Source organism: Haemorhous mexicanus, chromosome 2 (assembly GCF_027477595.1).
Source record: "Haemorhous mexicanus isolate bHaeMex1 chromosome 2, bHaeMex1.pri, whole genome shotgun sequence".
Classification (NCBI taxonomy): domain Eukaryota; kingdom Metazoa; phylum Chordata; class Aves; order Passeriformes; family Fringillidae; genus Haemorhous; species Haemorhous mexicanus.
This window is the reverse complement of record NC_082342.1, coordinates 91,072,735-91,090,187: the sequence shown is the minus strand read 5'-3', so window position 1 is coordinate 91,090,187 and position 17,453 is coordinate 91,072,735. Positions and strand designations below refer to the sequence as shown.

Genomic DNA, 17,453 nt, shown 5'->3' with positions numbered 1-17,453 from the left:
ACTCCCATAAATGCAACAGGTTGCTTATCACAGACAGGTTTTCTGAATTTTTTCACATTTACGTGGCTCTTGCTAAGCCACAGGCCCTGCAAACAAAACTGAAACTAGAAGACTCTGACAGCAATGTGGTTAGCAGTTAACCCTGCTGACAGCATGCTTTTGAACGTGCAAGTTCCTATATCAAAATTACAGCTCTGAGTACACTGGAGTGACTACTGCACACTAACACCACTTCACATGACGCAGAATATTCAGAAAATTTATAGGAACAGTCTTTTTCTATAAGTGCTCTGAGGAAATACACTCACTTCAGCAACAAAGGAGATCTGCTGTTAAACCATCAATTATAATATGTATTTTCAACATAGTCAGGACTCCTTGTGTTTCTGTGCTCAGTTCAAAATTGCTCTGAGATGAAGAACTGTAGCATCTTAATACTTCTAGGTGTGTAACTATTGCAGTAAGTCACTCTTTTAGAGAAGTTTTCATTCAGATTTGAGAGAAGGAAGAAAAGCTAATTTTGAGAAAGTAAAAAAAACTTACCCTATTTTGGAAAAATGATGCATGAAAATGTGATGTTGTAGCAGATATTGATACTAATGTAATTGTTTCTTCTGAGCTAGGGTTATGTAGGTAAACTTTTTCCATTTTTGGCATTCCAACTGGCCTGTCAAAATAGAGAGAGAAAATATTTACGAAGTGTCAGAAATCTAGACAATAAAGCATTGGACTTTTTTCCCATTACACCAGATAGAAGAACAAAAGTGATGAGCACTGACAATTGAGCTTTCCATTTAATGCTTTTTTCAAGTAACATATGTATGTTGGACTTATAAGAATTATTTAGTCAACATATTTTCCATTATTTTATTGCTTGCTTTTCCTGAAGGTTAACCTAATGTTGCATCATGCACATGAAATTCTATTGTCAGATTTTTACTTCAGAATGAAAAGAAGCAAAGTTTTCTATTCCTACGCTAGAACCTCTGAATAACTATCTTAAGACAGGCTGCACACAGCAACTGAAAAAAAATAGAACATACATTAGCCAAAAGTAGTAGTCTTACCCAGAACCCAGAATTTTTTCTGGTACTATATTTTATAATACACTCTACAGAATTAAGTATGCAGACATGTACAGCAACTGCTATTTTATTTCTATATTGCATTTGAATTAATATCTTAAGTTAAAAAAAAAAAAAAAAGCTTAAGATAAATTCTAGAATTTAGGAACCCTAGAAGATGGAAGTCACACAGTCAAACAACCGCTCAAGTTTTCAGTAACAAGACATGTTAAAAAATTTATTTGACACAAGCTTTTGGCTAGCTTCTTTTCGCTTACAACAGCTGAGGTGACAACAGATGTTCCTGTTTCAGCAATTATTTTCAGACTTTACTGTCTCGTCAAAATTTTTTTCATGCCGTTTAACCCATACATCTTAAGTATCAGCACCAAAGCACTAATAAAGTGTGCAGTTTACAGATCAAAAACTGCTGCATTTTGAATTCTGGAATTCAAAACAGCTAACTCTTAACTTTCAGGCTACATTCAAAACAGCTAACTTTTAACTTTCAGGCTACATGGAGTCCATGTAGCACTCTCTCCCATGTCACTTGCTCCAAACACTGCAAGGACACACCAAAACTACTGGTAAGAACTACTACCTGTAGTACCCGCAGTGATGATGACCAGAAACAGGCAGCTGCTCCGCCATCATCAATTGAACTTAACAGACCAAATTAATATGTGCTATTGCAGTCACAGTTTTGCAGCTTAGAGGGGGGTGTGGAATATATCTCAACAGATGAAGCCATGTAACTTTGTTGTAAATTAAAGGCTCTATTGAATGGAGAATTTAGTGACAATAAACACACAGTGCCACAATTTACGAAGTGAGCGTGGTTACAGAACCTCCTACGCATGAAGCAGATGCCCAACACCATGTTATTAATTCAAAGACACAATTATTAACCATCAATAAATGACATCATGACTACCAAAAATATATCTGCAGTCTGCCACTGTAAAACTCATTGCTGGCTGAGTTCACGTAATCTCATGTCTCTGTCAGCAAACACTTGTTCTTGATCCTTCTTTCACTGTCAAAAAATCTCATTTTGACTTCTCTAACTTCACCAGGGACAGGAACCACAATTTCTCTTACCTTTCAAAACTGGTACAAAACCAGACATCTGGGTTAAGCCCTAACAGAAAATATTTTCATCTCTTGCTAGCATACATGGGGATATCAGAAAAGGAAATAGTTTATCAGCTCTGACATTTTGCATTAACTACTGTAACTGCTACACTGTTGGTCAATGAAATTAAACAGTAAATCTATGTACCTGTTCTTTTGCTAGGAAAAAGCTTACCAGATCAGAGGAATGCAAATGAGAGTCAGCCCTCCAAATTCCCTCATCTCTTCCACCAAAAATCCCACCATAAAAACAAACATGCAAATCCACAACCAAGAAAAATGTCTGCAGATAGGGAGTTACCCGGCACCCCAAGAATTATGAAGGAACTGCTTCAAACACTCTTTCTGACATCACTACAGATGGCCTTAAATATTTTATCTGTTTGGTAACTATGAAAAGTAGAAGCTTCAATACCAGCCAACATTTTTGCAGCAAATTCCTAGTTTTGACGAAGTGGTCAAGCCTTAAAACAGTATCCAGATTCTACCAACACCAAAATTTTTTAAAAATAGGAAAGAAATATAACAGTCAATCTCCTCCAACACTGAAGAAAGCTCTAGAAGCCTGAGGATCAACTGTCTGTTCTGTAGCTCTCACTACAAGTTTTCACTCTCCTTAGTGGAAGACATGCTTGAAGTGCCTTAGTGCAACTCCTCTGCTTGCCACAGCACAGTTTTTGGGTACTTCTCCTCCCCACAGCACATTCAGCAGCTCGTCAAGAAGGGGAAATCATCCTCCTACTCTGTAACAAAGCACTCCAATCACTCTTCATATGAGGACTTGACAGCAAAAACTAGACTCAAACAGAACAGCTCCTTCCAACCACAACAGCAAGAAGAGAGATGAGTAGATTTTAATCACTGTATTACATGTGAGCAAATGACATGACTACTGTATCATCTGGGGTCTCTAAAGAGAAACAGCTATGTACTGAAAACTGAAGATCAGAGTTGACTTCAGTGACAATTATGATGCATCATGTGTGAAACATCACAAAGCCAAGAAAATTATCTTGAATGAACTGGCAATAGCAAAGCACCAGTCTGCTCATGTCAGAAAGGTAGCTTGCAAATAAAACTCACTAGCCAGGAATTTGTTAATACTTGAACTATCTTTAAGACCTTCATGTTTTTCCAGTTCTGAAAAGAAGGGACTATACATTTTTTTGAGAGGCTCAAGTCTGTAAAAACAAACTGGTTGGGAAACAGCCACCAAAGCTCACTAATTTCATATTCCAGACTCAACTACTACAGTACAATTATAGGTAATAACAGCAGAAGGCACTAAAAAGGAATTCTGATGTTAGGACTTCATTTCACTTTACTCTTTTGCTTATCATTCTAATTTTGAAACAGTGAGTCTGGTATTACATTTGGCTGTTATACAGCTTTCCTTATATTCTTTAAGTGTGATGTTACCCAAATATGAAGAAATAGGACCTCATAAACCTCACCTGTTTTTTCTGTCATTAGACATGGTAAAATCCAGGTAAGGCAATGTGCATCAGACACCTCTAATGAACCTGCATCCCAAGCAATAATCTCATAAGGGATGCTCTCCAAGCTGCAGATTATCAAACCACAATGATCAGCACAAGTATGGCTGTAGCTGATGCCAAATTTTGGAGGAGAATTTCCCAGAGCAGTCACAGCTAGCACTTTTCATTGTGAGAAGCTGGTATAGACACAGACCTTCAGGCAAACATGAACTATCAAAAGCACGTAAGATTTTGCACCTGATTCTTTGTCCCTGCATAAAAGTCAACCTGCACTGATAAAAACCTGATACCATAACCTAGACGAGAAGATGCTAATTAACAAGGGTGAGGTGCCTGGTCAAATGGGTAAAGAAACCTGTGTTAATGTTTTCACTGCTGCAACTCAACTCTTTTCAAAGTCTGAGTTAGAACCTGAAGTGTATTGTAAGCATGTCCTTGTAATGGAATTCACTGCTGTTCCAGTCATCAAAGCGTAGGTTATTTTAACAATGGAAATAAGCTCTTGCAAATTTTGGGGAGATGAGTCCTTGACTGACTGGCTCAAAACTGACTGGCAAAAATATGTAGCTACTCATTGTGAAGCAAATACAAACTGTGTAAATGCCCTTTTGAAAGGGCAACTAATTTTTTTTTCTTACTGTACATAGTTTAAGCACCTCTGTAAAATGCTCACTTGATTTATGAAAACTGATACAAATCTATTACTAAAAAGCAAAATATATGAATTCAGCAGATATATTCTTCCTCTTCCATCCCTTATTCTTTCTAATGAGACTGGAGAGATAAATGAAGTCAATCAAAAGCTTCCTAGCTGCATTTTGAAATGCTGGGAATAGAGGTAAATACAGTCAATATTCAATTCTGGTAAATTCCTCATACATTTGAGAATCTGACATGTTTTCCCCCATGTAATTTTTTTCATTTAGCATCTTTGGCAACTGAGGAGACAATTGTAAAATTTGTTGTCACGCAACATATCAGAAGCGTCACAAGGGGTAAATCAGTATCCTGTTATACAGCATCCTATCATGGTGAATAACAGATGCCTAGAAGGCAGAAGAGTAATGTGGAAAGCATACAAAGTCATGTGCCCTGGACACTCTCCTAGGCTCAGGAACTACCTGAACCAATGAAGATGGTTCTCCAGCCAGAAGATCAGACCGAGCAAGCTCCAACAATAAGAACTTGGGTGTTGACTTTGTAACATATCCAACTACTTTTAATTAAAAGAAACAAAACGAGCTGGTCTTACAAGGTTACCTCCAGAGACTGAAAGAGAATGCCTTTTGTGCCTCATTCTGAAGAAAATGCTAGTTTCCTTACTGAAAGGAAGCCTGCATCACGAACAAAAACAGAGAAATAGTGAGTACAGTATTCTTCCTGCCACACACAAAACTGGTTGAGTGACACAGGCAAGTGGCTTCTACTCTTACCTGAAGTTAAGAGTAGCTGAAGTACATACGTTTGCATTCTCAAACATGTCTTCAACTCAGAAAAGCAAAAGAAAACAGAAGGGTTTTGGTTTTGTATATGTACTAACCTATACATTGATTGTTTCTTAGTTTCCAGATTCACTGACTTTTAACAGAGAGAGTTCTTTGACATTAGACCCGACAAAAAGTTGGTGTCAATGTAACATACTAAATAGAGCAAGTGCCCCATTTTAAGTTAGGAATCTAACTTAGATTCCATGCAACAAAATCACGCCTTTTCCAAAGGGTTATCAAAACCACATATACAGTAGTAGAGTTTATCCAACCATGTCACCAAGTGTGATTGGAATGAATCTAGGAGCGTAATGAACTTTCAGCAGCATTGTGCAGTCTAGCATGATATGTGAACAAAACCTGAGGCAGATCTGGATGAAATGTCAGTTTACTGTCAACAATTTCTCACATTCAACAAACTCCACGGGAAATGAAGTTTCCTTTAGCAACATTTCTTTAAGATTTCAACAATCTCAAACTCACACATTACAAGTGTATCAAATGTACTGTGTAAACATTTGGATGAACATTATAGGCAACTTACTTTTAAGTAAATGTACTTAAAATGTAGGAAAAATAGTCATCTGAATAAATTCTCTAGTTGCTAAAATTCTTCACTATTTTTTGTATAAGGGATTAGAGTTCATGAAGAAAACAGACCATTTTGCTAAACTTTTATCAATCCTATATTACTTCAAGTAACTCCCATGGCTTTAAGGATATAAATGTCTACTGTATATCTAGTAGATGCAAACATTTAATCTATAGCTCAGGAAAACGTCCAATAGCTAAATTGTTAACAATATAATTTCTCCATTCCCATGCTAGTCCTCCCCTAATTTTTACACCAAACAAGCCTTACAAGGGTATAAATCCATTTACACTGTAGTACAGCACATTCATGACACACCTTCACTTTCTAAATGCCCCCATTTCATTTGTCTTCTTGTTCCTAGTTCATGTAATTAGAAGAATAACTGTAGGCAGTGCAGTCTAGATTCAAAGGGAGGTATATTGAGACAGGTTTAAGACAGGCTGTATTCTTCAGATTTTTACCCATTCTGACACTATCCTGTCCTTAAAGTAAAGCATGTCCCTTATGTTACTTAGAGCAATAAGGTCTCCGTGCCTGCAAGGTCTCAATATTTGAACATTGCCAAGCAATTGCTTTCAAGCCCAGCTTAAGCCTTCACAGAATATCCTGCCAAATGCTTGAGTTCACAAACAAAAATATGAAAACATTACAAAAATCCCCTAATCAAAACACTCAAAGGAAATGCAAAATGAGATTATTAATATAAAACTGAAATAAAGAACTTCAGAATACTGCCCTACCAATAAGAAATTTTGTCTGAGAATGGGACCTTGCTCAAATTGAGGGAAGCAAGAACCTCCATTCACCACAGAAGAATATGTTAATCAAGGATTAAAATATTACTGTAACCAGAAGTATAATTTCATACATTACCAATCATTTCTACGAAACAGCGGTAGGATATCAACTTCATCTAAAATATCTCCAGATCTGAAATTTTTTCAATAAGCAGTTCTAGCTTATATTGTGGTAAAATTCTAAAATACTCAATACACAAATGCTCCATTATCGAAAGGTACCTCTATCAAAAAATTTAGCTAAAGAACTTAAACTTCACTTTTGATACTGTCAGAGCTGAATTAACAAAGATGAAGGCAATGTATTGAGATCTGTGAAGATCCACATTCTCCCACAAAGTAGGTGAAGGACTGAATAGAAACTGCCCTGTAAAAGTATTCTTCAGCCTTCACCCTAGGTGGCCATCTGTAAGATCTGAAGATATGAAGACCTGTTTTAAACAGAGGAAGTCATATAGATAATGACTGTTCTGACAAAATAGCCTCTGAGCAACCAACTCCCAAAGCTACGGAGAACAACATAAGGATTACTGTTTGTAGGCTGGAACACCTCAGTTATTCCCTTTTAACAACAGGGGAGAGTAACAGTTTAAAAGAGAATACAAGGAACAGAACGCTGGTAAAAAAACAGGCAGTTAGTTGTGGAGCTGCCTTTAGGTGTAAGGCTTTTTTCTTGTTTTCTTTAAAGCTCTGAATCTCCGATACTGAAAATGTTGCAGAATTTGTTCCAGAAAAATAATGGTGTTGCTTCAGAAACACAAGAAAGAGGCTTACACATTAAATACCCAAATGAGTATTCCACACTCAGTTCAAGTAGTCCCCGGGCACAGTGATATGGGAGAACCTACCTCAGTTCTATCCCATTCCCAGAGGCTTAATGTATACAGGGAACATTTGGAATCTCTTCAAGTGAGCTAAAGGTTTGCATATCCTAACATGCAGCAAGCATTTCTTTTGATAAATGAGAGATTACCTGGACTACCTTCAAAGTGGTAGAATATGGTTTGCTTTACATTAAAACAGCATTAAAAAAACCTCCAACTGTTATAAACCAGAAGTAGAAGGCCATTGTAATCTCATCTCCAGGTGGAATACAGGAAGTCTGTCTACAACACATATTTATCAACTTAATGCTGGTTTTCATTTTCTGAGATCCTTAGATAAAGTAACTTTTATTAAAAATGATTCTTGTTGAAGTTGACATGTTTTTGAAACAACTGATTAAACCCACACACTTGTAGCACACCAAAAATGTCACAGGAAGAATGGCTTGACTTAAAACTGAAAATAAATATTAGATCTTTCTTTAGCCTAGGTATGATACAGGCTGATAGCTCAGCATAAACGTGAATTTGGAACAAGTTTGCTCTACTAAATGCTACATGCTACATATTAAAAAACACCCGTCGGGTATAGTACTTACTCAGAAACTAAACATGCACTTTATGCCTTTTCTAAAATCCATTAATAACAAAGACAGAAAAGCCAGAATTTGAATGTGAAAACCCTGTCTGATTTAAAAGGCAAAAACTCAAAAGCTTAAATCTGCATTATTTGACTTTCGAGGTGCTTGGCACCTGCAGCCTGTTCCCACCATAAGGCTGAGTTACTCAGCATTTCTCAGAGTTGGTTCACAGATTTTAAACTAAACTTTGGGGCTCCATATCTAAACTTTTTTGGCAACTTACTTAAGTTCTAACAAATCACAAGAGGATTGCTGCCTGAGACTATAACCTAAATGACAACAGAAGAATTAATGATATACAGCTACCAAAAAAACCCACCCAAACCAATGAAGAAACACATAATGAATCAAGATCTAACACACAGGTTCCTTATTTTAATTGACAGAAGACAGCAATCCCTCAGTGCAGTTTGCACATATCGTACAGAGCCATTCCCGAGTAAGAGATTTGTGCTACTTTTAACACTGTATTAGATCTATACTATTTCTTCAGTGCCTTTAGCTTTGACAAGATCAGCTTACGTAAAAAAGCCAAACTATAATGAAGCATGACTTAAAGTATTTATGGTACTGTCTTGGATCTACTTGTAGCAAGGGAGAAAAAAATCATCTTTGGAAGCCCACAAAACAAAAAAGCACGTGTAGCTTTCTCCAGAGCATAAGCACGCAAACGCTGGATAACCTTTAAAAGATATCTCAGAGAACATCAAATTTATTCATAGTAGAAAAAGGTGCATAAAATACAATCCCAATATCAAAGTCTGGAATTACTATGAACTGAATACTTCTACAGTTTTTAAAAGAAACTAACTTAAACTCAAATCAATAGGTAAGTTTACAATAGCTCTAACAAAAAGCACACTGCTCTACAAGTTTGAATTCATACTGCACTCAAATAATTTATTAACTATAACCTAATTTTCTTGTAGCAGAGATGCAGTAGAGTAGGGCTTACCATGGGATAATTTGCTATTCAGTTTAAAAACTCTATATTCTCTTACTTAGGACTGGTTACTGACATCAGGAAGAATAATAACAAAATCACACAACATAAAAAGCTAAAAGAAATTTTGAAGGAAAAAGAGGGGGCAGAGCAACTTACTCTGTCATTAATCAGAACTAAAGCCACAATTCTGTTAGAATGAGTACAAGTAAGTTCTGTAAAATGAGGCATTTTCATACAGCTCTGTTATTTAGTGACATTTACATTGGGTTTTTTTGTATAAAGGTGATTTCTGGAAAGCTACTCTGTGCAACCAAAACACAGTTATGGCTTCTCTTCTTTCAGAAAGACACAAGTGTACACCATGTCAATACGCAGGAGCTTCCTCGTACAACTCCACAGTCGCCACACTGCACAACAGTCTTTCCACAAGAAAAAGGTAGTACATTTTTATTAATAATCTGTGGCTTATCTGTAAATGAAACAATCTTTCATCCAGCAGCAGTACTGACTGAGGATGGAGGAAGGAATGCTGTGCTAAGGCACACCTGGACTGTTCTCATTTTTCCAGGCTGAACTGGTAAAAAAATGTTTGAAATGCCTTCACTACAGTTTGCATTGGTCTAAGTGTCAATGCACAGAAGAGGTTCCATGAACACCTACTCCAGAACCACTTTTGATGGCTGGGAATAAAAGGAACTGGAGCTACCTAAACACAGCAGCCAGTTCATGGTAAGCCAAGTTAAGACTGAAGTAGTTCTCAGAACTAACAAGTACATTGGTGAAACATCTAGTTTCCTTCCTTCTTTTGTTTAATGGAAAGAGCAACCAGTTGCAAGGTAGAGAACATAGAGCTAAGTTCCTAGAGGCTATTTGTTCTGCTTGAGGCTGTATTTTCACAACTCAATATTACTGTTCTAATAACTGTGGATCCACAGCCAGTTGTTTTGCCACCAAAGCCATAGTAAAACTGATGTGCTAGAGTACATGCTCCCTGACACAGGTTATATTCAAGCAGAGGGGTAATCTCACCTCAGAACATTACATTCTAGACTTAAAACTGTCCACTTTGAATAGCAGCTGTACAAGTATCTAAATCATCAAAACCACAGCAGCTGACAGGTCACTACATGATGCTTAATGCTACATGATGCTCAGTACAGCAGCCCTCTGTAGGTCAATTACACCTACAATCTATTAATGCAATCTATGTATACAACCTTCTCTATCAGCTTTAAATGCTGTTCCTATTCATTTTCTGGGTTTTTGTGGGTTATTTGTTATTTGGTTTTTGCAGTCGATAGAGGGGTTTTTAGGGTTTGTTTGGAGGCTTTTATGTTTGATTGGTTTTTATTTTGTTTTAATTTGCATAAATAAATAGATCAAAAGACTTTTCAACTTACTGTTCATGGAAGTCCAGCATTGGTGGCTCAAACCGGAGAGGTCGGCAATTTCCCCGATACAGGGATACACTGCAAGAAAAATTGAAATGCTATAAAAGATACTACTAAACACATTTTTGCTCCCTTCCCATCTCAAATAGCCCTCTCTTAGCAAAATACACTAATTCTAATAAAGCAATTAATTCAAAAGAAGAAACAAACAAAAAAAAATGATCCAGTCAAAATATTGCAATTTTAAAACATGATTATTCAGTGTCTCCAAGAAAGATTATGTAAAAGTACATATCTTGAAAATGGACATAATTGAAGTGTAAACCTCTCCTTTATATAGTGATGGCTGAGTGAAGCAACACACTAAAAAGGTTCACATCATCTTTCATAGCAATGTCCAAACATTGCAATGAAAGAGGTTTTGGATATTGTCCAATGTGTAACAGTAATTTACATACACATCCTGAGTTTCTCCAGCTACTTCTATACTAGTACATAAACAATCTTGAATGCAGTTGAAGTTACTGAGGCCACATGTGAGAAAACACCCAATACTGTTCAAAACTTGCAATATCCAGAAGACAATGTTTCTGCTCTGGAAACATTCCTCAGCTTTGCTTACACTAACCTCCCCCTGGAAACTCTTTAGGAAAATTCTAGTAGATGAAGGCCAAAACTTAAACAGCACTCAAACAATCCAGCAGTGAAGTCAACATTGTATCTGGAAGCATTCTCTACTACTGCTTATTTTATCAGTATAGTTATATAGAGCACAATAGTTAAACCACAACAAAAAAGCAAAGTAAAACATACAAAATGGTTTCATTGACCTAAACATTTTTTTATTATTCAGAATGATGTGATTGCGATTTTGTATTCATACAAAAAACAAAACAGGGAGACAAGAACATAAAAAAAAAATGGGGAAGACTAAAGAATAGTAATAATAAGATCAATGGCTCCTGAATTGCAAGACCAACAGCTTCTTTTTTTTTCTTCAAATGTTATTTTTTTCTGTTATTAAAACAGCCTTATTGGTTTAGATCCTTGTATTCTGACTTTGTATCAATCCTTGATGTCCAAAGACAGAGCTGTGGCCACTTGTCCTGGGTGAGGAAAGCTACTCCACAAACCCAGTTCTACCCAGAACGATGCAGTTCTGCCTCAGCATGGAGGAGCAGCCAGGAAATGGGACATGCACATGTGGCTTGTCTTATGAAAGCTGAGGCTTTGAGCAAAGATCAATCCAATTCAATCCATTGCAATTCCAGGAAAGCTAATTATTGATCAAATTCCCACATCTTACCAATACTTCAGAACCACTTCAACAAGGAAGCTATTTACAGGAGTAAAAGTTTAGGAATAGGCTAGGAAATCTTAATTGTATCCTTTAATCAAAATCAAATCAAAAGCATTTTAAATAAAATTAGATTGTCTCAATGACTCTATGTCTCAATGACTAAAACTCTGAAACTGAATCTTCACACTCCAAGCACAACACACAGCAAGCTAATCAATTTCCAGCGCTCTATGTTTGGATGTCAAAGCATCTTCAATGCTACAGAGCCTAGTCACTAAAGACAGTTTTGTCCACATAAAAGTAATAAAACAGTACCGGGACAGGAGTGGGCTTAGTACATCCAGTCAGCCTTAGTATATACTTGAATGTGTGTGTACATATGCCATGTGCACGCAGATCACAGTACAACAGAAGTGAAAATAGAAGAAGACACCAATAGGAAAAAACTGTATTCAGTCTACGAAAAAAACCTAAAATTCCTGCTAGTATTAAGTGTGGCTGTGCGACATTACAGTTTTCAAATAAGAGAGTGCCTGGGTACACCTTCTCAGGCTAAAGTCAAACCTCAAACTGAAGAACAAATACTCAACAAAATGAAGTTTACAGAGACACTGGATGTAGGAGAATACAATTGGAAAACTGTACTAGCAGTTAGGTTTCATAAGGATAAAACAAGTGACTAGAATTTCTTCAGGGTTTACAGTCTAATTTTAAAAACGATTTAGAGTGCATTTCTAAACGAAAAAGGCCAAAAAGCTCCTGTACCTCCAAGGTAATGCTAAACAAAAACCACTCATCTTAGAGTGAGCTTAAAAATAATTCTGTCAATTTCTTCCAAAATTAAAACTTTGAACAGTTAGACAGCACCTCTTTTGTGTTGGTAATTACTGTCAGAATGACATATCAATTCCTTTTATGGAAAAATATTGAAAATATTTACAATACTTACAAAAGTGATAATTCATATCTTTATTTCAAATGCACTGAAAACACTGTCAAGAGTAACTTGGCCTAACTTGAACAATCATGACATACTCAATTCTCCACATACACATAAAGGTTAGGCAACATTTTCTCAGGACACAGAGCTATATTATCCTGGAAAGCCAGTTGGACAACACAGATTTTAAAACTTTGTTACATTTGGTTAAAGTTTGGTAAAGGCAACAATATCATAATGAATGCCAACTATTATAATAAAAGTAAGAACTGTAATAAGATTCAAATGGGAGCAAGCAATACAGGGATTCACAAACGTTGCCTACTGAAGGGCCCAACATGAGTCAACTTGCAGCAGACAAGGAAATTATGATCATGTCTGCTCTGCTGGGCACTTGCTCACCGAAGGCTGGATACACCCATGGGTAGGGCAATTTTACAACATAATGACATGAAGTTAATTACTGTTGTATGCATGTAGAAATATGGCTCCCGGTCTTATATCACAATTTAAACATTTTTCCTTCCTTACCCCTCCAAGTTTTCTAACTTTTCAAGACAAGAAGAACAACATGAAAAAGAAAAGATGCATCTGGAAGAGAGGACTGCAAATATCTACCAACAGGCTAAGAACTGGCTAGGAGTCATCTGGAATCATAATTTAAATGTTCTCAACATCTTTTTCCTTCTGCAAGAATTTTGATTTTAAAAATGAGACTTGAGAGTGAACTACACAAAGTCCCCAGCAGGATCATTATCCTCCCTGTTCCATCCATGCTGTATCTGAGTGGACATTTACCCCAACTACTAACTAAGATACTGCTACTACCCAGATGCAACTCACTGAAGTGCACCTTCATGTCTCAATAGTATTTGTCACACATGCTGTCATAAGCATGGTCAAAATAGCAATGCCTGTAAACACTGTAGCTGATATGGGCGTCCATCTGTGCTGAGCCACATTATTCTTCTGTCTTAAGGACATTCTTCAGCACTTTCATAATGCTTTTCTGTTTATCAGAGTATTAGGCACTCAATTTTAGATAATCAATGCACATCTTTGCATTTGGAGATGAAGAAAATGCTTGTCACATACAGTATTTAAAGATTTCTGCAAAGTTGGGCAGCAACTGTGTCTCTATATCCTCACTTTACCTTTCTAGCTGTTCTGGGATTTCTGTAGGAGTTGAGTTGAGTGCTCTGTGGAATCTTATCTGTAACATCTTTAATTGCTACTGCAGAAAATTCAAATCTAAGCATAATCCACATGTAATTTTTCCCACATTGCTTCAGCAGTTGTTTAAAGGGTTTTATTTCTCTCTTGTGCCATATATCGTAAAGAAATAAAGACAGGAGAATTAAGCTGTGAAACAACTTAATTCTCATGATTTTATTTAGCAACAAGAACTCTTAGAAAGCTGCTACTTTATTTCCATTACCACAAAATCAAATAAAAGCATATCTAAAAATAACTCTGTGAACCTCTAAAATGACAAATTGGCAAATAGTTCACACTGGGTACTTTTTGTGCCAGAATCCTCGAAAGAGCCACTGCAGAATTTTTGAGGTAGAAATGTTCTGTAAGTAAGCTGAGTGCATCCAAAACTTGTTAATATTTAAAAATAAGGCTGAGCTGCATATATCAGAAAAGATGTTTTAATTTTTAAAACTAGATTTTTTTTTAGAAATATGGGTATTAATCACAGGTTCAGTGAGAAAGTGAACTCCCACAAAACAACTGACCACTTCAGTATCTGGCAGAAGCTGCTGCTAAAAATGCAGATGAATAAAAAGACTAGCAAGAATTTTTTTTTTATAAACTACCCAGATAGTAGCTGGCTCAGATATGTCAATATTAACCTTATATCAGGAAAACACACTCGTTACAGGCAAAGTTCAAAGCCAGCAATTCCCAAGGGGGAGTGTCTGAGGAAAGAACAGGGAGAAAGCTTGAATAGATGAACTGTAACTTGACCATGGGCATGAACAAAACAAATTAAATTGTTAGCTCATTTCCCTCCTTCCACTTAGTCCTAAAAAGTAGATCAGAGAACTGAATAAACTGTCTAAATAGGGAAAAAATATTGGCAAGCTATATGAAGAAGAAGAAATAATCTCTAATAAGGACAAGGGAAGACAAGTAATCTAGAGAAGTTATGTATTGTTTCTAGCAATGCCATTGAAAAAAATCACCTAGAAAAAAACTTAAAGGAAAGATTCATGCAAAACCAGTAACAGCAGTGAGAGAGAAAAACAGAAAGCAAATTTGGTATTTGCTATGTAACATGGCATCAGAAACCTGTGATGCAGACCCTCATCACATTGTGACTGAACTTCAAACAGGCTAGCACTCTTAAGTGGAACAGACTATTTATTTTCAGATATTTAAACCAGTGTTTTAACAGAACACAGTCTAGATCACTGAAGTTTCCAACACAGAAAGTAATCTTCGTAGCCAAGAAATGAAACTTAAAAAATCCTGTAAGCAATCTAGTCCATGGCCTCAATCTCAAGAACTACCAAATTCAGTTGTTTTCTGGGAAACAATACTGCACCAAATCTATGGATGCCAATATAGGCACTTGTTTCTGCCATTGAGATTTCATGATTTAAACAAGATACTATTTCATTTAAAGAATCTCCATAAGGTCTGGCTATAACCAAAACCCAGAAATACACTGATCATTGTTACCTTTTGTTCAACTGTCATTCCTGTAAATTCATTCTCATACTTGCAATCTGACTGACATACTGCAGCATGTAACTACAGCTGTTTGTATTCCTGTCCACAGCTGGAGATTTCATAGGCTTTTCAAAACTTGCAAAAAGGAGGATCTTAAGCCCACAATTAAGCAACTATACACACAGTAAAATAAAAACTCATTCAAAATGGAAAAGTCTTTATTACATTTCCTGAAAAGGAACGGAAAATAGGTTGTGGAAAAAACATAATTCTATTTACTGAAAATGTGCTCTGACAGTTTGCTGAATGCCACTTGTCCAAGAAACAGGCTTGATTAATACTATTCAATGTACTCATTAAAAAAACAAGAATACCTGATGATTCTTCAGAGAAAAATTAGGGACCAGGGAAAAAAGAGGCCACTTATTTTCCTTCTCAGGTATCATACATGGCAAACTCTTCAGTAACAGATTATGTCTTCAGGACAGGAGAGGACAACACAGGGTCATACGTTGTCTAGTCTGGAGAAAAGGAGGCTCAGAGGCGACCTCACTCCTCTCTACAACCACCTGAAAGGAGGTTGTAGCCATGTAGGGGTCAGACTCCTCCCAGGCAACCAGAGACAAGACAGGAGGAAATGGCCTCAAGCTGTGCTAGGGAGATTCAGACTGGATATTCAGAAACAAATCATCATGTGGTTAAGTACTGTAACAGACTCCCTAGGGAAGAGGTGACATCACCATCACAAAATGAGTAGATGTACATCTCTGTGATATGGCTCAGTGGGCATGGTGGCACATGGCTGAAAGTAGGAGCTGGTGAACTTGGAGGTCTTTTACAACCTTAATGATTCTATGATGGCACAAAGAAATGCAGGGAAAAATCTATCAAAAATAACATCAAGTTTTTCTTCAAAGAGTACATGGAGAATTTTTGAAGTAGGCAAACTTTCTCCTCAATAAAAGAAACTACAGAAAAATTATTTAAAACAAATCCACAAGTGGACTTTCAGCTTCATTACACAGAATTACTCTGCGGTATACATTACAAAGTGAATCAAAGAATTCTTCAGTTTTTTATTCCACAGGTGAAGTTTCCTCCTCAAGAAGGGCCATAAAGATGATCAGAAGGACAAAGCACCTCTCCTACAAAGACAGGCTGGGAGAGTTGGGACTGCTCAGCCTGAAGAAGAGAAGGCTCTGAGGTGACCTTAGGGCACCTTCCAGTACCCAAAACAGGCTAAAATAGAGGTGGGGAGGGACTTTTCACAAGGTCATTTAGTGCTAGGACAAGAAAGAAAGGGCTTTAAACTGAAAGAGGGATGGTTCAGATGAGCTATTAGGAAGGAATTATTTATTGATAGGATAGCGAGGGACCCAGCCCATGGCAGAGGGATGGAACTAGCTTATCTTCAAGGTCTCTTCCAACCCAAACCATTCTATGATTGAGCTGTTCAATATTAAAAACTATCTCATATTTTAGTTTCATTTCCTCTGTATGAGAAAAATAATTGGAAAAAAATCACATGGTTTGTATTTGATCTTTTTTACATTAAAATTTATTATTCTTATGAAAAGTATCACAAATCTTATGATTAAAGTCTGTATTAAACTTTTAGAAAGATGCTTACCTTTTCTGTTGATATGAACTGAGGCCTAAAGTTGTCTCAGTCTGTAAAAGAAAAAAAAAATTAAGTTTAAGAGGCCAACAGCATTATACCACCAGCAAGGAAAAAACTCCCAACTTAACAACCTGGCAACTGCAACAAGTGAGTAAATCAGAGCTTGAACACAAAAAGGACAAGTTCTGAACTGGAGCAGAAAATGTAAATTGGCTTTTTCCAGTTAAAGAAATTAAGTTTGGCCTTGGACAAGAATTGTGGTAGTAATGCCCACAAACTACAGAACAAGAAGCAACTCAACAACCTAAAAACTGAGAGAACAAAAAAGTCCAGGAAATTATAACACTGGATGGAGCAAAAGTAAAAACCTAGCATAGATAGATGTAAGAACCAAATTACGAGGAAAAACACATAAACCAAGAAATAGTCCACCAATTACCTCATTGATGTAATCTATCACCTAAAAAACAAAGAAGGCTATAATCTCCATTTGACTAGGAAACATCATCTCCTTCTCTGCTAATGATCTTCT

At 36.6% G+C, this 17,453-nt stretch overlaps 1 protein-coding gene across 1 annotated transcript in view; it reads right to left on the bottom strand.

Annotated features, from left to right (window-relative positions):
* The window catches only part of TMEM131 (transmembrane protein 131), a 93,835-nt gene that overhangs the window by 46,061 nt on the left and 30,321 nt on the right, over positions 1-17,453 (bottom strand). The window contains exons 3-5 of the mRNA XM_059839464.1: positions 16,931-16,971; positions 10,388-10,456; positions 544-667 (exon numbers count right to left, since the gene is read on the bottom strand). Coding sequence (XP_059695447.1) covers positions 544-667; positions 10,388-10,456; positions 16,931-16,971 — 234 coding nt within the window. The remainder of the gene's footprint in view (positions 1-543; positions 668-10,387; positions 10,457-16,930; positions 16,972-17,453) is intronic.